Source organism: Cervus canadensis, chromosome X (genome assembly GCF_019320065.1).
Source record: "Cervus canadensis isolate Bull #8, Minnesota chromosome X, ASM1932006v1, whole genome shotgun sequence".
Taxonomy (NCBI): domain Eukaryota; kingdom Metazoa; phylum Chordata; class Mammalia; order Artiodactyla; family Cervidae; genus Cervus; species Cervus canadensis.
The window spans coordinates 75,056,107-75,083,006 of NC_057419.1; the positions used below are offsets into that span (position 1 = coordinate 75,056,107).

General features: G+C 37.0%; 1 protein-coding gene across 1 annotated transcript in view; it reads left to right on the plus strand.

The window, feature by feature from the left end:
- Positions 1-26,900, plus strand: part of HDX (highly divergent homeobox) — a 211,601-nt gene that overhangs the window by 115,472 nt on the left and 69,229 nt on the right. The window contains exon 5 of the mRNA XM_043459917.1: positions 17,093-17,239. Within this exon, the coding sequence (XP_043315852.1) occupies positions 17,093-17,239 (147 nt within the window). The remainder of the gene's footprint in view (positions 1-17,092; positions 17,240-26,900) is intronic.

The following is a 26,900-nucleotide window of genomic DNA, read 5'->3' on the forward strand; positions in this document are numbered from 1 at the left end:
AATTCCATGGATGAAGGAGCCTAGTAGGCTACAGTCCATCAGATTGCAAAGAGTCACACACGACTGAGCAACTTCACTTCTTCTCAAACACACATGAGTTTTAGTGACAACAAATGTAAACTTATAAATAGTATAGCTGTATACTTATGTATCACCCAGTAGACAGCCAATATTGTTGACTGACAAAATATCCCATCTAGTGGAATGTTTACCACTGCTTTTTCTTCTCACTTAAGGTTATACAAAATTGCTTTCATTAGGTATGCCTTAATTTGCATATTAAGTATGGGTATACATAACTTGATATCTATATGTGATGCCAGAAATGTACTTAACATGGAAAAATATAATAGCACATTCTGTTATTGGATTAAAATTATGGAAAATACATAAAGAAAAATTATTTAAGTTTTTCTCACTGCTCAACTACCCGATTTGCTACTATGCTTACCCACTTTGTGTCTAATTCTGTGATCCTGTATTTTCCTTGCTGTTTTATTGGATCTGAACATTCTGAGATGTCTACAGGCTTATTCTACTGTATCAATGAGTGTAGCATGGAAATGTCAGGTTGGTTTATTTCTCTTCCTCAGTTCTTGTCTCATTGCAACAGAGATTTGGAGCAATGGGCCAAAAAGTGTAGAATAACAGACAAGTTACAGCTCAGTTCAGCTCAAGCATACAGGTCTTTTATTAGTCTGACACTCCCAAAGGAGTCTGCCTCATCCTTCCTGTCAAGTCCTCTGGGCTTCCTGCTTTTATATTTTCAATCTCCTCCTTTTGGTTACACCTGGTTCAAAGTAGGGCTTGTACCCACCACCAGTCAATGAAAGTGAATACAAATGGGCATATGCTCAAGGCTGATTGACAATTATAAGTTGTGTAACAGCAGGCTGCATTGTTTATATTTTCCCAAATGTCTGCCCATAATTCCATTTGTTATAATTAGGTGTAGAATATTCATGAGTCCTTAATGGGCTCCTATAACTGCCTAAGGTTACTTGTAGAAACCCCTTTGGTCATTTTGTATCCATTGTGTGCCTAGGGCACATGTGGAGGAATTGAAAAGTCTTTGTAGTTATGTTGTAGCATATCTGTGAGCTCTCCTGAGTGTGTCTGGGATGGAGTTTAGAGACAGGCTTGCATCCTTTGAGCCAGGCCTCCCTTCTTTGTCTAACTCTAGGTCATGTCTAACTTGTCTAACTTTATACCTAATAGAAATATATATATTATCATATGTAAAATAGATAGCCAGTGGGAATTTGATATATGAATCAGGGAGTTCAAACTGGTAACTATGTGACAATCTAGAGGGATGGGATGCAGTGGGAAGTGGGAAGGAGGTTAAAGAGGGAGGGGACCTATGGCTGATTCATGCTGATATATGGCAGAAATCAACACAACACTGTAAAACAATTATTCTCCAAATAAACTAAACAAAAAAAAAATTAAGAGAATCCTCTCAAACTACATTCAGTTCATTTCAGTCACACAGTAATATCCGACTCTTTGTGACCCCATCGACTGCAGCATGCCAGGCCTCCCTGTCCATCACCAACTCCAGGAGTTTACTCAAACTCATGTCCATTGAGTTGGTGATGCCATCCAACCAGAGGGTGACATCATCCTCTGTCACCCCCTTCTTCTCCCACCTTAAATCTTTCCCATCATCAGGGTCTTTTCAAATGAGTCAGTTCTTCCCATTAGGTGGCCAAAATATTAGAGTTTTAGCTTCAACATCAGTCCTTCCAATGAATATTCAGGACTGAGTTTGTTTAGGATGGACTGGTTGGATCTTTTTGCAGTCCAAGGGACTCTCAAGAGTCTTCTCCAATACCACAGTTCAAAAGCATCAGTTCTTTGGACCTCAGCTTTCTTTATAGTCCAACTCTCACATCCATACATGACTAAAGGAAAAACCATAGCCTTGGCTAAACAGACCTTTGTCTGCAAAGTAATGTCTCTGCTTTTTAATATGCTGTCTTGGTTGGTCATAACTTTTCTTTCAAGGAGTAAGCATCTTTTAATTGCATGGCTGCAGGCACCATCTTCAGTCATTTTGGAGCCCAAAATACTGAAGTCTGCCACTGTTTCCCCATCTATTTGCCATGGAGTGATGGGACCAGATGCCACGATCTTAGTTTTCTGAATGTTGAGCTTTAAGCCAAGTTTTTCACTCTCCTTTCACTTTCATCAAGAGGCTCTTTAGTTCTTCTTCACTTTCTACCATAAGGGTGGTGTCATCTGCCTATCTAAGGTTATTGATATTTCTCCCAGCAATCTTGATTCCAGCTTGTGCTTCATCCAGCCCAGGATTTCTCATGATGTACATTGCATATAAGTTAAATAAGCAGGGTGACAATATACAGCCTTGACGTACTTGATTTCCTATTTGGAACCGGCCTGTTGTTCCATGTCCATTTCTAACTGTTGCTTCTTGATCTGCATACAGAGTTCTCAAGAGGCAGGTCAGGTGGTCTGGTATTCCCATCCCTTTCAGAACTTTCCACAGTTTGTGGTGATCCACGCAGTCAAAGGCTTTGGCATAGTCAATAAAGCAGAAATAGATGTTTTTCAGGAACTCTCTTGCTTTTTTGATGATCCAGTGGATGTTGGCAATTTGATCTCCGGTTCCTCTGCCTTTTTTAAAACCAGCTTGTACATCTGGAAGTTCGCGGTTCACATATTGTTGAAGCCTGGCTTGGAGAATTTTAAGCATTACTTTACTAGCGTGTGAGATTAGTGCAATTGCGCAGTAGTTTGGACATTCTTTGGCATTGCCTTTCTTTATTTTTTATTTTTTTCCATTTATTTTTATTAGTTGGAGGCTAATTACTTTATAATATTGTAGTGGTTTTTACCATACACTGACATGAATCAGCCAAAGATTTACATGTATTCCCCATCTTGATCCCCCCTCCCACCTCCCTCTCCACCCGATCCCTCTAGGTCTTCCCAGTGCACCAGCCCTGAGCACTTGTCTCATGCATCCAGCCTGGGCTGGTGATCTGTTTCTGGAATGAAAACTGACATTTTCCAGTCCTGTGGCCACTGCTGAGTTTTCCAAAGTTGCTGGCATAGTGAGTGCAGCACTTTAACAGCAGCATCTTTTAGGATTTGAAATAGCTCAACTGGAATTCCATCACTCCCACCCACTAGCTTTGTTTGTACTGATGCTTCCTAAGGTCCAGTTGACTTCACATTCCAGGATGTCTGGCTCTAGGTGAGTGATCACACCATTGTGATTATCTGGGCCACGAAAATCTTTTTTGTATAGTTCTTCTGTGTATTCTTGCCACCTGTTCTTAATATCATCTGCTTCTGTTAGGTCCATACCATTTCTGTTCTTTATTGTGCCCATCTTTGCATGAAATGTCCCCTTGGTACTCTAATTTTCTTGAAGAGATATCTAGTCTTTCCCATTTTTTGTTTTCCTCTTTCTTTGCATTGATCACTGAGGAAGGCTTTCTTCTCTCTCCTTGCTATTCTTTGGAACTCTGTGTTGAAATGGGTATATCTTTCCTTTTCTCCTTTGCTTTTTGCTTCTCTTCTTTTCACAGCTATTTGTAAGGCCTCTTCAGACAACCATTTTGCCTTTTGGCATTTCTTTTCCATGGGGATGTTCTTGATCCCTGTCTCCTGTTCAATGTCATGAATCTCCATCCATAGTTCATCAGACACTCTGTCTATCAGATCTAGTCCCTTGCAGTCTAGTTGATTTCCAATGTGTTAGTTTCAGGTGTACAACAAAGTGAATTATATATATAGTCATTCGTTTTTAGATTCTATCTCATATAGGCCTTTACAGAGTAGTGAGTAGAATTTCTTGTGCTATACAGTAGGTATTTATTAGTTATCTATTTCATATATAGTTGTGTTGTTGTTTAGTTACTAAGTTGTGTCCAACTTTATTGCAAACCCATGGAGTAGCCAGACTCCTCTGACCATGGTATTCTCCCAGCAAGAATATTTGAGGGGGTTGCCATTTCCTTCTCCAGTGGCTCTTCCTGACTCAGGGATCAAACATGCGTCTCCTGCATTGGCAGGCTGATTCTTTACCACTGAAGCCCATAGTAGTGTGTATATGACAATCTCAATCTTCCAATTTATCCTTCCCTTTCCTTACCCCTAGATAACCATATGTGTGTTTTCTACATCTGTGACTCTATTTCTGTTTTATAGATACATTCATTTGTATTCTTATATGTGGACTTCCTGCTTTGATTTATTTTTAACTAACTTTTCCCTAATTTTATTAATTTTTAAATTAATAATGGAGAAATACAGACAATTATAAGAACTATGGGGATTCCCTGGTTACTCAGATGGTAAAGAATCTGATTGCAGTGCAGGAGACGTAGGTTCAGTCCCTGGATCAGGAAGACCCCCTGTAGAAGGAAATGACAACCCACTTCAGTATTCTTGCCTGAAGAATCCCATGAACAGAGGAGCTTGGAGAGCTACAGTCCATAGGGTCACAAAGAGTCACATCATGTGACTTTACACAATGTATTACTAATCATAGAAAATATATTCCATATGATTAAAAATACCCTTATTTGCAAAAAAAGACATCTAACATATGTTTAGCACAGTTCTTGTCACTGAGTATACAAATTAAAAAAAAATGCATCTTTATGCATTTTTATATGTACAAAATGCATGCTTATACTTTAAATAAGCATTTTTCAGAAAAATAAATTCATAAGGCCAAGAAGCATACAAAAACCCTTGGTCTTATTTAAAGAAATACAAATCAAAACCACAAGATAAAATCTTTCACTAAACTAGTAATAATTATAAAGTTGGATAATCCCTAGCATTGATAAAGATACAGGAAAATAGGGACTATCATATATTTCAGCCCTTATCCAAGGGCAATTTGTCTATATTTACAAAAACATTTTAAATGCACATACTCTTTGGGTAACCAATTCCATTTTGTGGTGTAAAACCTAAAATTAAGTTACCACATTATTTGTCTATTGACATCTGGGAAAAGCCAAGAGGGTCTTGAATTATGGCCTAAACACAAGTTCCCCTTCCCATCCTGTTCCCGCAGATGAAATACCATATTCAAACAACTCTCCTTAGCACAGGGACAAGACCCAATGCCTATTTGTCCCTGAATGGCAAGCTTCAGTTCCCTGCTAGCCCACAAAATGATTCAAACAAGTTGATCACATCCTCCTATGAGAAAGAGAGGTTTCACCATGCTTCAGGGTTACACCACAGCCCTTGCTTGTTCATTCTGTTTTCAATATTCTCATATGTTCCTGTATGGCATACAGTGCTCTCCTCTTACAGGCTGTGAGTATATGTGACTCACATATATATGGTGGTTTCATCTGTCTGGTGTTGGGAATCCTTTCCTTGTCAACTTGAAGAACTGGAAACACATAGCTTGGAATTTCCTGTTATACATAATTGCAAATATAAAGAAAGATATGTACCAGAATGTCCATTTCAGCATTGATTTTATTTTCTTTTTCTTTTCTTTTATTTTTTTTCCCTTTATTTATTTATTATTTTTCAGTGGGTTTTGTCATACATTGATATGAATCAGCCATAGATTTACACATATTCCCCATCCCGATCCCCCCTCCCACCTCCCTCTCCACCCAATTCCTCTGGGTCTTCCCAGTGCACCAGGCCCGAGCACTTGTCTCATGCATCCCACCTGGGCTGGTGACCTGTTTCACCATAGATAATATACATGCTGTTCTTTCGCAACATCCCACCCTCACCTTCTCCCACAGGGTTCAAAAGTCTGTTCTGTACTTCTTGTCTCTTTTTCTGTTTTGCATATAGGGTTGTCATTACCATCTTTCTAAATTCCATATATATGTGTTAGTATGCTGTAATGTTCTTTATCTTTCTGGCTTACTTCACTCTGTATAATGGGCTCCAGCTTCATCCATCTCATTAGGACTGGTTCAAATGAATTCTTTTTAATGGCTGAGTAATATTCCATGGTGTATATGTACCACAGCTTCCTTATCCATTCATCTGCTGATGGGCATCTAGGTTGCTTCCATGTCCTGGCTATTATAAACAGTGCTGCGATGAACATTGGGTGCACGTGTCTCTTTCAGATCTGGTTTCCTCAGTGTGTATGCCCAGAAGTGGGATTGCTGGGTCATATGGCAGTTCTAATTCCAGTTTTTTAAGAAATCTCCACACTGTTCTCCATAGTGCGTACTAGTTTGCATTCCACCAACAGTGTAAGAGGGTTCCCTTTCCTCCAGACCCTCTTCAGCATTTATTGCTTGTAGACTTTTGGATAGCAGCATCCTGACTGGCGTGTAATGGTACTTCATTGTGGTTTTGATTTGCATTTCTCTGATAATGAGTGATGTTGAGCATCTTTTCATGTGTTTGTTAGCCATCTGTATGTCTTCTTTGGAGAAATGTCTGTTTAGTTCTTGGGCCCATTTTTTGATTGGGTCATTTATTTTTCTGGAATTGAGCTTCAGGAGTTGCTTGTATATTTTTGAGATTAATCCTTTGTCTGTTTCTTCATTTGCTATTATTTTCTCCCAATCTGACGGCTGTCTTTTCACCTTACTTATAGTTTCCTTTGATGTGCAAAAGCTTTTAAATTTCATTAGGTCCCATTTGTTTATTTTTGCTTTTATTTCCAATATTCTGGGAGGTGGGTCATAGAGGATCCTGCTGTGATTTATGTCGGAGAGTGTTTTGCCTATGTTTTTCTCTAGGAGTTTTATAGTCTCTGGTCTTACATTTAGATCTTTAATCCATTTTGAGTTTGTTTTTGTGTATGGTGTTAGAAGTGTCTAGTTTCATTCTTTTACAAGTGTTGACCAGCTTCCACACCACTGTTAAAAGATTGTCTTTTTTCCCTTGTACATCCTTGCTCCTTTATCGAGAAAGTGTCCATAGGTTCGTGTATTTATCTCTGGGCTTTCTATTCTGCCATTGATCTATATCTTCTTTCATGGGCCAGGACCATGCGTCTGATGCTGTGGCTTTGTAGCTATAGCTGAGTCATGCAGGTTGATCCTCAGTCCATTCTTCTTTCTTAAGATATTGCATTCGATTTTTGTATTTCCATACAAATTGTGAAATTATTTGGTCTAGTTCTGTGAAAAATACCGTTGGTAGCTTGATAGGGATTGCATTGAATCTATAGATTGCTTTGGGTAGAATAGCCATTTTGACAATATTGATTCTTCCAACCCATGAGCATGGTATGTTTCTCCATCTGTTTGTGTCCTCTTTGATTTCTTTCATCAGTGTTTTATAGTTTTCTATGTATAGGTCTTTTGTTTCTTTAGGTAGATATACTCCTAAGTATCTTATTCTTTTTGTTGCAATGGTGAATGGTATTGTTTCCTTAATTTCTCTTTCTGTTTTCTCATTGTTAGTGTATAGGAATGCAAGGGATTTCTGTGTGTTAATTTTATATCCTGCAAATTTACTATATTCATTGATTAGCTCTAGTAATTTTCTGGAAGAGTCTTTAGGGTTTTCTATGTAGAGGATCATGTCATCTGCAAACAGTGAAAATTTCACTTCTTTTCCTATCTGGATTCCTTTTACTGCTTTTTCTGCTCTGATTGCTGTGGACAAAACTTCCAACACTATGTTGAATAGTAGTGGTGAGAGTGGGCACCCTTGTCTTGTTCCTGACATTAGGGGAAATGCTTTCAATTTTTCACTATTGAGGGTGATTCAGCATTGATTTTAATAACAATAACCTGAAAATCACCTAATGTCTATCATTAGATAGCTAAATTAGATAACATAATTCAGTTCAGTTCTGTTCAGTAACTCAGCTGTGTCCGACTCTTTGTGACTCCATGGACTGCAACATGCCAGGCTTGCCTGTCCCTCACCAACACCCAGAGCTAGCTCAAATTCAGGTCCATCGAGTTGGTGATGTCATCCAACTATCTCATCCTCTGTTGTCCCCTTCTCCGTCTGTCTTCAATCTTTCACAGCATCAGGTCTTTTCCAATGAGTCAGTTATCTGCAACAGGTGGCCAAAGTATTGGAGCTTCAGCTTCAGGCATCAATGAATATTCAGGTTTCAATGAATATTCAGTTTTCAATGAATGTTCAGGACTGATTTCCTTTAGGATGGACTGGTTGGATCTCCTTGCAGTCCAAGGACTCTCAAGAGTCTTCTCCAACACAACAGTTCAAAAGCATCAATTCTTTGGTCCTCAGCTTTCTTTATAGTCCAACTCTCACTGTCTCCATACATGACAACTGGAAAAACCATAGCTTTGACTAGATGGACCTTTGTGGGCAAAGTAATGTCTCTGCTTTTTAATATGCTCTCTAGTTTGCTCATAGCTTTTCTTTCAAAGAGCAAGTGTCTTTTAATTTCATGACTGTAATCACCATCTGCAGTAATTTTGGAGCCCAAGAAAGTAAAATCTGCCACTGTTTCCATTGTTTCTCCATCTATTTGCCATGAAATGATGGGACCAGATGCTATGATCTTAGTTTATTGAATGCTCAGTTTTAAGCCATCTTTTTCACTCTCCTCTTTCACTTTTAGCAAGAGGCTCTTTAGTTCCTCTTCTCTTTCTGCCATAAGGGTGGTGTCATCTGAGTATCTGAAGTTATTGATATTTCTCCCAGCAATCTTGATTCCAGCTTGTGTTTCATCCAGCCTGGCATTTCGCATGATGTACTCTGTATATAAGTTAAATATGAAGGGTGGCAATATAGAGCCTTGATGTACTCCTTTCCCAATTTAGAACCCGTCTGTTGTTCCAAGTCTGGTTCTAACTGCTGTTTCTTGACCTGCATACAGATTTCTCAGGAGACAAGAAAGGTGGTCTGGTATTCCTATCTCTTTAGGAATTTTCCACAGTTTGCTGTGATCCAGACAGTCAAAGGCTTTGGCACCATCAATGAAGCAGAAGTAGATGTTTTTCTGGAACTCTCTTGCTTTTTCTATGATCCAACAAATGTCGGCAATTTGATTTTGGTTCTTTTGCCTTTTCTGAATCCAACTTGAGCATACGGAAGTTCATGGTTCATGTACTGTTGAAGCCTGGTTTGGAGAATTTTCAGCATTACTTTGCTAGCATGTGAGATGAGCATAATTGTGCTGTACTTTGAACACTCTGTGCCATTGTTTTCTTTGGATTGGAATGAAAAGTGACCTTTGCCAGTCCTGTCGCCTCGTCTGAGTTTTCCAAGTTTGCTAGCATATTGAGTGCAGCACTTTAACAGCATCATCTTTTAAGATTTGAAGCAGCCTGTATGACATAATTAGATAATATTAAATAACAATTGCATAAGTAAATCGTATAGTGTCCATATGATGGAATACAGTGTAGCAGTTAAAATGATTGAAGTATATCGATGGTATCTTGAGGATATACACATGATATAGTGATGATATGGAAAGATTTTCTAAATATAATAAGTGAAAAAAGTTAAGTTTATAGTATCATTGGTTTGCTTTTTCTAAGTGTATATACATTTTTACCTTGGAAATTTACTCAGGAAGCTACTGACAGTGGTTGCCTTTGGTGTCAGGATTGGGAGTTTGTACCTAAGAAAGGAATTCAACAGATTCCTTCTGTTTGAATTTGTTAAACAAGTACATAATTAGTTTCATTTTTACAATGAGAATAAAAGCAAAAAGGCATGATACCTGCTATTAAGTAGCCCATTATCTAGCATTATCTAGAGGGAAATTGAACAAGCTTTCACAAAGGTAGTTTGAAATCTCAACAGCATACATTGCTCTCTGGACTGATGGTTGGGATATGACAGAATAATCCACAGCATATGGAAAACTGAGGGAGTAAGGAACTGTTAGTTGAGTTTAACATTTTTAATAGTTCTCATTTCAAAAGGATTTGCTTCTGAGTACAAATATATAATTCATTTCTACATTTAATTCTAATAAGACACATACTTAAAACAAGAAACTATGCTTCCCAATATCAGAATTTTGTCACTCAGTTTTATTTAAAAGGAAAAATCAAAGAACTAAATTCCTTGAAATGTTCTTAAAATTGGTGAAGAGGCCAGAAGATTTTTTTTCTATTGTGTTACAATATAATCCAAGTGAAATCAAAATAATTACCTCCTCACATAGGCCAAACTTCAGCTTTAACCTAGATTTCCAGGGTTACTAGAATGTTCAGTTCAGTTCAGTTGCTCAGTGGTGTCTGACTCTTTGCGACCCCATGAACCGCAGCACACCAGACCGCCCTGTCCATCACCAACTCCAGAAGTTTACCCAAACTCAAGTCCGTTGAGTCGGGATGCCATCCAGCCATCTCATCCTCTGTCATCCCCTTCTCTTCCTGCCCCCAATCCCTCCCAGCATCAGGGTCTTTTCCAATGAGTCAACTCTTCACATCAGGTGGCCAAAGTATTGGAGTTTCAGCCTCAGCATCAGTCCTTCCAATGAACACCCAGGACCGATCTCCTTTAGGATGGACTGGTTGGATCTCCTTGCAGTCCAAGGGACTCTCAAGAGTCTACTCCAACACCACAGTTCAAAAGCATCAATTCTTCGGCACTCAGCTTTCTTTACAGTTCAATCTCTCTCACATCCATACATGACCACTGGAAAAACCATAGACTTGACTAGACAGACCTTTGTTACTGCTCACAAAAATCAGCAAGATAATTGACTAATATGTCTCCATCACTTAAACCAGCAGTTTAGGCTGAGGGATCTCTTGTAAAGTGAAAGTGGTTTAAGTCAAATAGAGAGAAAAAGGGACTTCCCTGGTGGCTCAGACGGTAAGGAATAACACCTGCAATTCAGGAGACCCAGGGTCAATCCCTGGGTCGGGAAGATTCCCTGGAGAAGAGAATGGCTACATACTCCAGGGCCTCAGAGTTGGACATGACTGAGTGACTAAGCACGGCTCACAGCTCTTCAAGAGACAAAACTGATTTCATATTCAGGTTTCCTCGGGGAAGTATTCACCTTAGGTATACACATTTTTTTTCTCTAAATGAGTATTCAGTTTTAATGCTAGTTGATTTTTATTTCCTTACTTATTATCTTAGTTAGAATATGCTCTTAGGAGCTTTAAAAATAATTTCCCTTTCCCCCATAAGCTTCTACTTAATGGGCGTTGTCATAATAGGTCACCTTTAGCATTGCTGATGCTAAGATCCTAGCACATTTCTAACAAGTCAAATCAGGTTTTATTTAGTTCAATTTAAGGGATGACTCAGCTTTGGATGTCCTCTAAATGAATTACAAATTAACTTGCTGAGTGTGTTCAGTGTTCTGTTCATTATTATTTCCATTTCAACAATAATGTAAGCTAGCTTGCAGTGGAGAATTTGGTGCAATGGAAAAATATGGGAATATTCATGCTGGCTGTTATGATGAATTATTTCAATCTACCTAGAACCATGCTCCCATTAATTTTGCTCTCTGGTTTTGAAAATTTCAACCCCACAACTATTGTACAAACAATAAAGGAGTTTTCAGTTGCTTAGTCTCATCTGACTCTTTGTGACCCACACAGAAGGCAGAACACCAGGCTTCCCTGTCCATCACCAACTCCCAGAGCTTGCTCAAAATCATGTCCATCGAGTTGGTGATGCCATCCAGCCATCTCATCCTCTGGTGTCCCCCTTCTCCTCCTGCCCTCAGTCTTTCCCAGCATCAGAGTCTTTTCCAATAAGTCAGCACTTTGCATCAGGTGGCAAAAGTATTGGGGCTTTAGCCTCAGCATCAGGGATGTTTCAAGAGAACAGCATCGAAACATGTATATTATCTAGGGTGAAATAGATCACCAGCCTAGGTTGGATGCATGAGACAAGTGCTCGGGCCTGGTGCACTGGGAAGACCCAGAGGGATCGGGTAGAGAGGGAGGTGGGAGGGGGGATCGGGATGGGGAATACATGTAAATCCATGGCTGATTTATGTCAATGTAGGACAAAACCCACTACAATATTGTAAAGTAATTAGCCTCCAACTAGTAAAAATAAATGAAAAAAATAAATAAATTAAATCAGACAGAGAAAGCCAAGCACTGTATATGATCTCACTTGTATTTGTAGTCTAAAATAACAACAACAAAACAAAAGCCCGACTTAGAAAAAGTGATCAGATGTGTGCTTACCAGAGGTGGGTGGTGGTGCTGGGAGGTGGATGACACAGGTAAAGGGGCCAAATGTACAAACTTCCAGTTATAAAATAACTAAGTCATGAGATTATTGCAGAGGATAGTTAATAGTATTGTATTGCACATTTGAAAGTTGCTAAGAGATCATGTATGGATATGAGAGTTGGACTGTGAAGAAAGCTGAGCGCCGAAAATTTGAAAAAAAAAAAAAAAAAAAAAAGCATCGGTCCTTCCAATGAATATTCAGGACTGATTTCCTTTAGGATTGACTGATTGGATCTCCTTGCAGTCCAAGGGACTTTCAAGAGTCTTCTCCAGTGCCACAGTTCAAAAGCAAAAATTCTTCCGCACTCATCCTTCTTTATGTTCTAACCCTCATATCCGTACATGACTAGTGGAAAAGATAAAAAACATAGCTTTGACTATATGGACCTTTGTCGGCAAAGCAATGTCTTTGCTTTTTAATATGCTATCTAGGTTGGTCATAGCTATTCTTCTAAGAAGAAAGCGTCTTTTAATTTCATGGCTGCAGTCACCATCTTCAGTGATTTGAGAACCCAAGAAAATAAATTCTGTCACTTTTTCCATTGTTTCCCCATTTATTGCCATGAAATGATGGGACCAGATGCCATGATCTTAGTTTTTTTGAATGTTGAGTTTTAAGCCAGCTTATTCACTCTCTTTTTTCACCTTCATCAAGAGGCTCCTTAGTTACTCTTCACTTTCTACCATTAGAGTGGTGTCATCTTATATCTGAGGTTATTTATATTTCTGTCAGCAATCTTGATTCCAGCTTGTGCTTCTTCCAGCCCAGTGTTTCTCATGATGTACTCTGCATAGAAGTTAAATAAGCAGGGTGACAATATAGAGCCTTGATGTACTCCTTTCCCAATTTGGAACCAGTCTGTTGTTCCAGGCCCAGTTCTAACTTTTGTTTCTTGACCTGCATAGAGCTTTCTCAGGAGGCAAGTAAGGTGGTCTGGTATTCCAATCGACAGTTGTGATCCACATAGTCAAAGGCTTTTGCATTTTCAGTGAAGCAGATGTTTTTTCTGTAATTCCTTTGAAATTTTCCCTCCCATTTTCTATGATCCAATGGGTGTTGACAATTTGATCTCTGATTCCTCTGTTTTTTGTGCCCTCCAAGAGTCTCTATTTCCCTCAGTCCTGTGGAAGTTCTGTAATCAAATCCTGCTGACCTCCAAAGTCAGATTCCCTGAGGATTCTCAGTCGATTTGCCAGACCCCCTGCTTGGGAAGTCTGTTGTCGAGCCTAGAACTTTTGTAACAGTGCAAAAACTTCTTTGGTATTATTGTTCTCTAGTTTGTGGATCACCCACCCAGAGGCTCTGTTGTGGGGCTAATGGTGACCTCCTCCAAGAGAACTTATACATCACACTATGCCTCCCAGGACTGCTGCTGCCAGTGCCCTGTCCCCGCAGCAGGCCACTGCTGACCCATGCTTCCACAGGAGGGCTTCAAACACTCACAGACAGATATGACTCTCACTTATGCTTCCACAGGAGGGCTTCAAACACTCACAGACAGATATGACTCTCACTTGTGGGGGGTCACTGCTCCTTTCACTGGATCCTAGTGCCCACAGGGTTTTGTTTATGCCCTCCGAGAGTCTCTGGCAGGTATGAAGCTTGATTTTAAACATGATTGTGCCCCTCCCAGCGTGTTGTGGCTGCTTCTCCTTTGTCCTTGGATGTGGAGTATCTTTTTTTGGTGGGTTCCAACAGCTTCCTGTCGATGGTTGTTCAGCAGTTAGATGTGATTTTGGTGTTCTTGCAGGAGAAGATGAGCACCGCCCTTCTACTCTGCCATCTTGCCAAACTCCGATATAGCAAAGACACATAAAATTTCTTTGTTATAAATAACTTGATCATTATTTTACTTGATTAAAAAAACTTGGATGACATGCTTTGATTCTTTTACTGTAAACATGTAATTTAGTACTAGTACTTGTAATAGATGTTACTAATCAGGGTTTGTTTTTAACTATAGCAGGGAGAAGAGAGCTAGGTGGTGTTGAAATTTATTAACACACAAAGCAAAGCTATATTATATGTCTTACTGAGAGACATATGTTAACTATACAGTCTAACTTCATTTACTTGGTAGTCAACTGAGAATTCATATATTGCTTTTTCATCCTGATAGCTAAAATTTGTTTTAAAAAAATTGTAGCTTTAAAACAAATTTGCACCTGTTGTTTATTATTATATCAGTATTAGCTCTGATAACTCTGTTAAGTATGGTTTACATGTTTTATACATTATCTTTCATTGTTACCTGAATTGAATTTAGAAGAGAGTCCCATTTTAATTCAGTTAGGGAGGAAACGTTCAAAACTGTTTATGTCTAAGAAGGTTTTAAAGTCTAACCTCTGTGTGGGACCAGATCATTTATTCTTAGGCAGAAGGCAGCAACAGAACCTCATAGTTCATGCCATGATTTGACACTTTTATTCTCTACTCATTCACTCTCACAGGCATTTTCCAACTCTCCTTCACATCACCCTCACTCTTTCATCACAAACACGCATATACTCATACAGAATTTTACAGGATATATATTTTTAATCAGTTAATTTTTAGATTTTTTTAACCACTCCTTGAAATAATTGGAGACCTCATAGGGATAAAACTACCAGAAAAAATCAAATATATGTCTATTTCTAACTGCCATGATATCTCTGTGCTCTGTTGAATAAGTCCTTTGATCTTTCTTTACATGTCTTCTTATTCACAAATAAAGGTCATTATTCTATCATGCTTCTTAGTTCTTAAGGATGCCTCTAGGGTTCATTGAATTAAAACAATATATTAAGTCCAAAGTTACTTGGTTTAAAAAAAGCTAAAAATTAAAAAGAAAGGCTTATTCTGAAACTTTCTGAAGACATAAATGTGATTGTTCTTTTAAAAGAACATTATCTCGTTGTGGCTTTGATTTGCATTTCTCTGATAACGAGTGATGTTGAGCATCTTTTCCTGTGATTGTTAGCCATCTGTATGTCTTCTTTGGAGAAATGTCTGTTTAGTTCTTTGGCCCATTTTTTGATTGGGTCATTTATTTTTCTGGAATTGAGCTGCAGGAGCTGCTTGTATATTTTTGAGATTAATCCTTTGTCTGTTGCTTTGTTTTCTATTATTTTCTCCCAATCTGAGGGCTGTCTTTTCACCTTGCTTATAGTTTCCTTTGCTGTGCAAAAGCTTTTAATTTTAATTAGGTCCCATTTGTTTATTTTTGTTTTTATTTCCAATATTCTGGGAGGTGAGTCATAGAGGATCCTGCTGTGATTTATGTCAGAGAGTGTTTTGCTTATGTTTTTCTCTAGGAGTTTTATAGTTTCTGGTCTTACATTTAGATCTTTAATCCATTTTGAGTTTATTTTTGTGTATGGTGTTAGAAGCTGTTTTAGTTTCATTCTTTTACAAGTGGTTGACCAGCTTTCCCAGCACCACTTGTTAAAGAGGTTGTCCTTTTTTCCCTTGTATATCCTTGCCTCCTTTGTCAAAGATAAGGTGTCCATAGGTACATGGATTTATCTCTGGGCTTTCTATTCTGTTCCATTGATCTATAATTCTGTCTTTGTGCCAGTACCATACTGTCTTGATGATGGCTGCTATCCAAAAGTCTATAAGCAATAAATGCTGGAGAGGGTGTGGAGAAAAGGGAACCCTCTTACACTGTTGGTGGGAATGCAAACTAGTACAGTCACTATGGAGAACAGTGTGGAGATTCCTTAAAAAACTGGAAATAGAACTGCCATATGACCCAGCAATCCCACTTCTGGGCATACACACTGAGGAAACCAGATCTGAAAGAGACACATTCACCCCAATGTTCATCACAGCACTGTATATAATAGCCAGGACATGGAAGCAACCTAGATGCCCATCAGCAGACAAATGGATAAGGAAGCTGTGGTACATATACACAATGGAATATTACTCAGTCATTAAAAAGAATTCACTTGAATCAGTTCTAATGAGATGGATGAAACTGGAGCCCATTATACAGAGTGAAGTAAGCCAGAAAGATAAAGACCAATACAGTATACTAACACATATATATGGAATTTAGAAAGATGGTAACAATAACCCAATATGCAAAACAGAAAAAGAGACACAGATGTACAGAACAGACTTTGGGACTCTGTGGGAGAAGGTGAGGGTGGGATGTTCTGAGAGAATAGCATTGAAACAAGTATACTATCAAGAGTGAAACAGACCACCAGCCCAGGTTGGATGCATGAGACAAGTGTTCAGGGCTGGTGCACTGGGAAGACCCAGAGGGATGGGATGGGGAGGAAGGTGGGAGGGGGGATCGGGATAGGGAACACATGTAAATCCATGGCTGATTCATGTCAATGTATGGCAAAAACCACTACAATATTGTAAAGTAATTAGCCTCCAACTAATAAAAATAAATGAAAAAAAATAAATAAAAGAACATTATCTTCTTGCATTTCTCTTATTTAACATTTTAATTAATTATAACATTAAGTGGAGCTTACATATAATAAATCTAGATTAATTTATCAAAAGACAGCACTGTGACATGATCTCAACTCTGGTAATTTTTAATATATGTAGTGTGAGTGTAAATATATGTATTATAGAGAAAAGTTTGAGAGAATATAATTATAATTAACATATGTAACTTCCAGGATGGTTAGTGATTTAAATTATTTTCTTTTAAAAATGCATTTGTATCTTCTACAATTACCTGTATTGTTTGTGTGATTACAACCATTTTAAATCAGTATTGCTTAATTACTATCAGTTAACTTTTTTTACCCATTTTATTCTAGCATATGTTCATCTCATAGAAATAAATACCATGAAAATGTCCATTTCAGAATGGGGAAACACAGAGCCAAAATTATGAAATTAATTTGTGCATTGAAAGTAACCTAGCACATCTTGCTTTGATGATGCCCTTTAATATTTGATTATTGATTATTCTAATTTTTGAAAATGTTCTTTACAGCTACAAGATCGCACTCAGTTCAGTGACCAAGACTTAGCCACTCTTAAGAAGTACTGGGACAATGGCATGACCAGCCTTGGCTCTGTTTGTCGAGAAAAAATTGAAGCAGTTGCAACTGAATTAAATGTTGACTGTGAAATAGTTCGGGTAAGGGATTTTCAATAATTTTCATGTTGTAGTTGATGAGTGTCATATTAAAAATTTCATCATTTGTGTTTCTCTAATAACTAGTGATGTTGAACATCTTTTCATGTGCTTTTTTGGCTACCTGCATGTCTTCATTGGAAAAATAGCTACTTATAACATCTGTCCATTTTTTGATTGGGTCTTTTTTTTTTTTTTGAGATATTGAGATGCATGAGAAGTTTATACATTTTGGAGATGAATCCTTTGTCAGGTGCTTTGTTTGAAAATATTTTCTCCCATTCTGAGGTTTGTCTTTTCATGTTGTTTATAGTTTCCTTTGCTGTGCAAAAACATTTAAGTTTAATTAGGTGCCATTTGTTTATTTTGGTTTTTATTTTCATTACTCTAGGAGGTAGATTGATAAAGAGCTTGCTGTGATTTATGTCAGAGTATTCTGCTTATGTTTTTTTCCAAGAGTTTTAGAGTATCCTTCCTTAAATTTAGGTCTCTAATCCATTGAATTATTTTTGTGTGTGGTTTCTGACACTTTGCAATCCCATACAGTCCATGGAATTCTCCAGGCCAGAATACTGCAGTGGGTAACCTTTCCGTTCTCCAGGAGATCTCCAACACCACAGTTCAAAAGCATCAATTCTTCGGCCCTCAGCTTTCCTTATAGTCTAACTATCACTGGACTGGTTGGATCTCCTTGCAGTCCAAGGGACACTCACGAGTCTTCTCCAACACCACAGTTCAAAAACATCAATTCTTCGGTGCTCAGCTATCTTTATAGTCCAAGTCTTACATCAGTGTTCTAATTTCACTCCTTAATATGCAGCTGCCGTTTTCCCAGCACCTAGGTCTCCCACATGGCAGGTAGATTCTTTACCAGCTGAGTCACCAGGGAAGCCCATGTGGTATTAGTTCAGTTCAGTTCTGTTCTGTTGCTTGGTCATGTCCGACTCTCTACAACCCCATGAACATCAGGCCTCTCTGTTCATCACCAACTTCTGGAGTTTACTCAAACTCATGTCCATTGAGTCGATGATACCATCCAACCATCTCATCCTCTGTCGTCCACTTCTCTTCCCGCCTTCAATCTTTCCCAGCATGAGGGTCTTTTCCAGTGAGTCAGTTCTTTGCATCAGGTGGCAAAAGTATAGGAGGTTCAGCTTCAGCATCAGAATTTTCAATGAATATTCAGGATTTATTTCCTTTAGGATGGTTTGATCTCCTTGCAGTCCAAGGGACTCTTAGGAGTCTTCAGAAGAAATGCTAACAGCTGGCTCTTGTGTGCAAGTAAATGTAGTCTTCAGCTCACACTGAAGGATCATTCCAGAAAATCAAGAGGTAACTACTATTAAAGGAAAAAATAATACAGAGCTCTTCCAGAGGAGGAAATATTTTCTCATACATATATAGATGAATAAAGAGGGAGAAATATAGGGGAAAATCAGAGCATATTTCTAAAAATAAATAATATTCTCAAAATAAATACTGTCATGCTCAGACCTTTGCTTTTTATATTTTTTTAGGATTCAGATGAGAAGTCAGATGAAATCCTGTATTTACTGAGCATGCTGCTGCTGTTTAATCACTAAGTTGTATCTGACTCTTTGAGATTTCATGGACAGAGCATGCTATGTGTTATACACATGAACTGGGAAGTAGAAATACATTAGACACATCCAATTTCTAAGGAGCTTGAAGTCTAGCAAAAGAGATAACCAAAGAATATAGGTGACTGAAGAGGAATTGGAGTGGGACCATGGTATGTGGAGCCTAAATGAATGCCACAATTATGGAAAAACAGAGAAGGTGTTTTTGTTGTCATTGTTTTTCATTAAAATTATATACACCCATAGCTTAAGGAGTTAAGTTCTGTAGAACTTGCTACAAAACCAACAGTCTTTACTTCTCCCCTCCTACCATTTTGTGGCAGCCAGAATCAATTATTTCCACCCTTTAGATGATTCCTTTGGTATTTACCTCTATCTGTGAATAATTCTTTATTAACTAGAATTATGTTTTGCTGTGAATAACAAAAAGACTCAAAATAAATAGGCATTTATTTTAAAATATTTTAAACAAGATATTTCAAGTCCATGTATACATCTAGATCTGGCATGGCAGTTCTGCCCTGTGAAGTCCTCAGAGATTCTGATGCCTTCCATCTTCCATTCTGCCATCCCTATGATGTATCTCTTGTCCTCAAGGTCCAAAATCATGACATTTATGGTTCAGGTAGCATGACAGAGGTGAGGAGAAAGAAGGGACAAAAGTGTGTACCAGCTATCTTTTAAAAGGGATTCCCAGAAACTGCTACAAGATACGTTCACTTAAATCCCATTGGCTAAAGATGAGTCACATAGTCTAACTTGCATAAGTCACATAGTCTTGCATATCTAACTGCAAGGAAAACAGCAAATGTAGTTACATTATGGAGATCCATGTGCCCAGCTAAGCTTTCTATTATATTGGATGAGGGATAAATATATTGGAGAACACCTAGCAGTTTCTTCTGTTTATATCACTGTTTCTTGATTTTTTTCAGTGTTAGGCATTGCTGATTGATATTTTACTATGAAATGCAAGGTATTCTAACTCTTTCAAGATCTCTTTGTTGATCCTTTTCACCTAAGTGCATCTTTCTTCTCTTCTTACTCTCACATTATAATTACTTCCTAATTTTAGTTGGTTTGATATTCAGTGTTAACATTATTATGACTATGTAAATGCTTTACCATTTGTCTTATGTAGTATAATATTATTTTTGTCCTTTTCTGCATAGTATTATTTTGTTTCCTTGAAGTCTATTATTTACTTATTTTTTGGTTTTTGTATATTTGCTTGCTAATTTTCTAGGTACTGACTACTAATTTATCCTGATACCCTTCCCCACTTGTACATATCTCTTTTCAGTATATTCATACACATTTGGTAGTGCAACAATTTTATCATCTTAAAGAAATTTTCCTGGAATCTTCTGATATGCTCCAACTTGAATTGATTACTCTGCACCTGCACCACAACTGTTACCCTGAGATTTCCATTTTCAATCTGTTCGTTCTTTTGTTATACTTTCAATAAGATATCTTCAAATTTATCTTCCAAATTTTCCACTGAGGTTTTTTTTGTTGTTGTTGTTGTTGTTGTTGTTGTTCTTATTCAATCTATCACTGATACTAATAAACTCCATGTACCATGAAAGCAGCTTTCAGACTCCTTGGATTGTCATACTGGTTCCTTGAAACCCCATACTCCAGGAGAGGAGACACAGAGACAGAATATTACTGAAAACATACTCTCCTGAAATGAAAGATAACCACAGGATTCCTAGCTAGGATTTTATTTGATATAAAAGAGTTTTAGGCATAATTGATGTTAAAAATGGCCAAAGTCATTGACTGTGCAGAAATATTTATACCTATAGAAAACACTAACAGAGAGAAAAAGGAAGAAGTATTACTATTCTCTTCTTGTCTGTGGCCAGTTAAAACTTATATCAAGAGGGAGGGGACATATGTACACCTATGGCTGATTCATGTTGATGTTTGACAGAAAACGACAAAATTCTGTAAAGCAATTATCCTTCAATTAAAAAAGAAAAACTTCTATTAGGGGAAAGAACAGTGAACTGCTTACTATCCTTTTGTTTTTAGGGATTTTTCAAAATGCAGCATGCTCATGGAAGAAATAAACTTTGAAAAGATGATATGTTTTAAGAGACCTCTTTTTTATTATTAGGTAGATAAACTGCAGACAATAATATGTTTGCCATATAAATATATTCCTGAGATATTGGGAGAAACTCTGTAGATGTTTTTAAGTCTAATAGACCTTATAATTATTGATCACCAAAATGAACTTTGCCTCAAGAAATCTAGTTAACCATTACTTGTGGAATAATGTGGAAATTTTGGATTCACGTTTTCTTGTAATAGCTTATAATTCTAAAAATTCTAAAAAAAAAAATTCTAGGAAGCAAACTTGGCGCATTTTCCTTCTAACTTCATTGAATGTTACTATGTGCATATATTTCTTTAATTTGGAATGTTTCCCAGGTTAGTGTCGATTATTTATTGACTTACTCACTCACCAAAGGTAAACCGAACACTTATTATATGCCCGAACTTTTCTAGATGCCATGAGAAAAACACAGCTCTCCTTAGGAATTTGCAAATTAACATGACCAAAATTTTAATGTCTCTGCGCTTCAGTTCACAGTAAATGGACATAATATAATAAAGGGTTATTTTGAGATAGTAATAATATATGTGGATAATAAGTGTAAAGCACGATAAGTGAAGTTGCTTAGTCATGTCCAACTCTTTGCTATCCCGTGGACTGTAGCTCACCAGGCTCCTCCATCCATGGGATTCTCCAGGCAAGAATACTGGAGTGGGTTGCCGTTTCCTTCTCCAGGGGATCTTCCCGACCCAGGGATCGAACCCAGGTCTCCCACATTGCAGGCAGACACAGGCAGACGCTTTAACCTCTGAGCCACCAGGGAAGCCCCAAAGCACGATAAGTCTTTCATAAATTTAGTTCCCTGACCTATCTTCCTTAAATTCAGTTTAATGCCTTGCCTTTCCATCTATGTTTCGGTTATAGTGGAGAGATGTCAAAATGAACTCGTGTGTTAAATATTTGCATAAATAATACGTTTCAAAGTTTTAAATGCATTTTGAAAGACAGGTAAATTTCATGGAAAATAGATGTATGTTTTTAAATTTTATATTATATTTATTTTCCAAAGATCATGACTAGATTTGACGTCTTTAAATAGAAGACTGCTTTTCACTTATACAGTTTTTACCCTACTTTTTTTTTCATTAAATATATGACCCTCTGCCACTAATGTATATATAAAACAAATTGTCCATGGTTGACTATATACCATATATAGTATACTACATACCATGGACATTGAATTAAAGCTGCTAGGCATCCTGAGATTGAATTTCATGCTCTTATTTTATATAAGAAAAGTGTGGTTAGATAGGGGTATGGCTTGGTGAAGGACACAGAGCCAGTTGTTTATTAGATGCCAGATTTTCTTATTACCAATCCAACATTATTTCTATTTCCATTTCACCAGTGTATGTTTTACCATAAGAATTACTTTGCATACTTCTTAAAAATACTGATTACCCCATCCCAGATCTACTAAATCATGCTTGCAGGGAAGGGTCCTAGGATCTGAATGTTTCCTTTCCCCTAATAATTCTTATGACATATGACTTTGGAAAGGCTTTCACTTTACTATACTCTGTTTGTGGAAAAATATTCTAGTTGATTCTTTCCCTCCATTATACTTGGTCAAATTTTGTGATTTGTAATTTTCTTGTCTATTTGTTTATTGTCTATACATCTACCAGATTGTAAATCCAAGTTCCATAAAGGGCATATATGAGGCCTACTTATTTACTACTGTATCCCTGGCTCTAACACAATGTTTATACATCCTTGATGTTCAGTAATATTTGTGGGATGAAAGAATGAATTTTTTATACAATTTTAAGGGTTATACTTCATTGACAGTTATTACAAAACATTGGCTATATTCCTCATGTACAATACATCTTTATAGTCTATCTTACACCCAATAATTTGTACTTCCCACTGCCCCTTCTCTATATTGCCCTTACCCTCCCTTCCACTGGTACTTACTAGTTTGTTCTTTATATCTGTGAGTCTGCTTCTATTATTTTATATTCACTAATTTGTTGTATTCTTTAGATTCTACTTATAAGTGATATCATACATAATACATATTTGTCTTTCTTGGTTTGACTTACTCCACTTAACATAAAGCCCTTCAAGTCCGTGTTGCTACAAATGGAAAGATCTTTGTTCTTTTTATATGGCTGAGTAGTATTCCACTGTGTATGTGTTTGTGTACACACAGCACAACTTTTTTATCCGTTCATCTGTTGATGGATACAAGTTGCTTCCATATCTTGACAGCTGTAAATAATGTTGCTATGAACTTTGGAGTGCATGTATCTTTTTGAATTAATGTTTTTATTTTTATTTTTTGGATATATACCCAGAGGTGAATTATTGGCTCAAAAGATAGTTCTATTTTTAGTTTTTTGAGAAACCTCCATACTGTTTTCCAAAGTGGTTGCACCAATTTACATTCCCACCAATGTAGGATGGTTTCCTTTGAAAGAATGCACATTTAACAGAAAGGTATGTGCTGTATACATAGTACACATAAAACAAGTATATAATGATACCCATTTAAACTAACATCAGTTTGGAATATTATTTTTCTATTTTTAATAGAAATGTACTTAGAAGGGTATAGGGCCTGAGAGTTCTCATTTTTAATAGTCATTATATTTGCCCTGTTAATACAGGGGGAGTTCTGGTTGAAAAGATATAGTTATTACATAAGTTTATGAGCAACTCTGGAGGGGTAAATATTATCCAGGAGACTATAGATTTGGAAACCAGTTATATCAATTTATAGATTCTTCAGATAAGGAATCTGAGGCCTAGATTGATAAAATAACTTGACCATGGGTCACATAAAATGGTTGAAAAACTGTATATTTCAAAACCCTATGAAACAAAGAAATAAATACTCAAATTCCTCGATGGCCTAGTGGTTAAGATTCAGTGATTTCATTGCTATGGCCCAGGTTCAATCCCTGCTTGGCGAACTGCGATCCTGTAAGCCACATGGCATGCCCCCCCACCAAAAAAGGAATAAATCATCTTTACATAATTGATAGTTGGAATGTGGAAAAGGCTATTTGGGATAAGGTGGATCCAGAGTGAAAAATTGGAACCAAGGCTTAAATTAATAGGACAATAGATATTGATTCAGTCTAAGGAAGAACATTTTGGAAAAAAAAAAAAAAAACTATATAAAAAATGGACTAGGAAAATCTTGCAAGGTAGTATGCTTCATATTCCTGAAATTTTCATGCAAAGACTGACTAGCCATTCACCTACAATGTTGAAGAAGGAACTTTCACACTAAATGAAAAGTTAGACTAATTAGCTTTTAAGATTACTTCTATCTTCTATGATTCATTGAAAATGTAATAAAGTCATTAACATTATATTTATAGACCAAATTATTTTCTCAGTGACTTCCAGTTTTAAGAAATATCCAGAAAGGAACTATTTCAGTCCTAGTATGTAATAAATTCTCATATAATCCTGGTGTTCACATAAAATATTATTTTACTTTTATCACTATGCATTCCATAATTATTCATTCCACCCAAGATGGGTGAAAAAAGAAGTTGAAAATAATCAAAACTGGTTTCTGTTTTCTTTTTCTCCTCTTTCCCCAAACCTTCATGACCTAAAGGAAACAAAAAATGTCCTAAGAAAACTGTATTGGTCTTCTTCTGCCCACATCATCATTTTTCCAAGCATCTATGGCTAAGATTATTGTGAAAAAGAAGCTTCTGCATTTAAAATTTGATAAGCATCAGTATTCAAAGATAGAAAATGGAGAAAGTACCTGACAGTTTATTGGTGCTTTAGTAAGAAGTTGAAATTCTTTACTTTTTCTGAAGTCTAATAGTTTATTCTCATTGAGACCACGTGAAGGAAAATTGAAACAGAACTATACTCTTTAAACTAGTACTTTTTCCTTGGGAGAAGTTACCAAAGCTAGCAAAATTAATATTCACGAATATTTTTCTTTTCTACCAGGTAGTTTTCACTTGGTAGTCTACAAAGCAATCCATGTGTTTCAGGTTTCACATTTAGCATGGAATGCTAAATATGTCAAAGGTACTACATTCCCTAGAATATGAAGAGAAAATGCACACCCAAATATATAAAGAATTAATCTTCTTGGATTAACTGAATAGTTCTTCTGTTTTGCCTTGCATTTTGTTTTGCAAAATTTTATCAAGTAAAAGTTAACTTTCTTCATAATTTTTATTTACATTTGATAAATAATGTAGATCCTTACATCTAAGGTTCTTTTGTATATATGTGAACCTTGTGATATAGAAGAAATTCTATTTGCTATACAAAGAAAGGGTACCATAATCAAATTTAGACCTGAAATTATGAAATGCTATTGAGTGACTTTCTACACTCAAAGAAAATAAACAGATTTTAAAAATTATTTTACTTTGTGGGGGATCGGGATGGGGAATAAGTGTAAATCTATGGCTGATTCATATCAGTGTATGACAAAACCCACTGAAATGTTGTGAAGTAATTAGCCTCCAACTAATAAAAAAATTTAAAAAAAAAATAAAGAAAAAAAATAAAATAAAAATTTGGACATTAAAAAAAAATTATTTTACTTTGTAGATTGGCATGGCAATTATTCTTTGTAGGGTATCATAACAAAAATATAAAGTTTATGAGCTTTTTGAAAATTCCATGAGAAACTTGGGGTAGACATAATTTTCTACATAATTTTCTTAGTTGTTTAGTCACTAAGTCATGTCTGACTCTTTGCAACCCCATGTACTGTAGGCCACCAGGCTCTTCTTTCCATGGGATTTCTCAGACAAGAATACTGGAGTGGGTTACCATTTCCTTCTCTAGGGAAGCTTCCTGATCCAGGGATCGAACCTGCACCTCCTGCATTGGCAGGCAGGTTCTTTACCACTGAGTCATCATGGAAGCCCTATTCAATTATTGATTGTTAACCATTTTTAATTGAATTATAGTTTATTTACCATGTGTTAGTTTCAGATGTACAGCAAACTGATACAGTTTTATATATGTATGTATATGTATGTGTGTGTATGTGTGTGTGCATGCATGTTAGTTGCTCTGTCATGTCCGACTCTTTGCGACCATGGACTGTATGTAGCCCACCAGGCTCCTTTGTCCATGGGATTCACTAGGTAAGAATACTGGATGGATGGTCATTCCCTTCTCCAGAGGATCTTCGTGAACCAGGGACCAAACCCAGGTCTCCCGCATGGCATGAGGATTCTTTACCATCTGCACCACCAGGGAAACCATATATACACACACATATATACATATATACGCATGCATAGGATATATATATATCCTAAAGGAGATCAGTCCTGGGTGTTCATTGGAAGGACTGATGCTGAAGCTGAAACTCCAATACTTTGGCCACCTGATGTGAAGAGTTGACTCATTGGAAAAGACCCTGATGCTGGGAGAGATTGGAGGCAGGAGGAGAAGGGGACGACAGAGGATGAGATGGCTGGATGGCATCACCGACTCGATGGACATGAGTTTGAGTAAACTCTGGGAGTTGGTGATGGATAGGGAGGCCTGGCATGCTGCGATTCATGGGGTCACAAAGAGTCGGACACAACTGAGGGACTGAACTGAACTGAACTGATATACCCATATTCTTCAGATTCTTTTCCCTTATACATTATTGCAAGATACTTACTATAATTGTGCTATATAGTAGGTTCTTGTTGGTTACTTATTTTATATGTAGTAGTGTGTGCATGTTAATCCTAAACTCATAAATTTATCTCTCCCCTCCATCCCACTATTCCCTTTGGTAATAAGTTTGTTTTCTGTGTCTGTGAGTCTATTTCTATTTTGTGAATAAGTTCATCTGTAATCTGTATAATTTTTTTTATATTCCACATTTAAGTGATATCATATGACCTTTGTCTTTGTCTAATTTGCTTCACTTAGTATGCTAATCTCTAGACCCAGGCATTATTTCATTCTTTTTTATTGCTGAGTA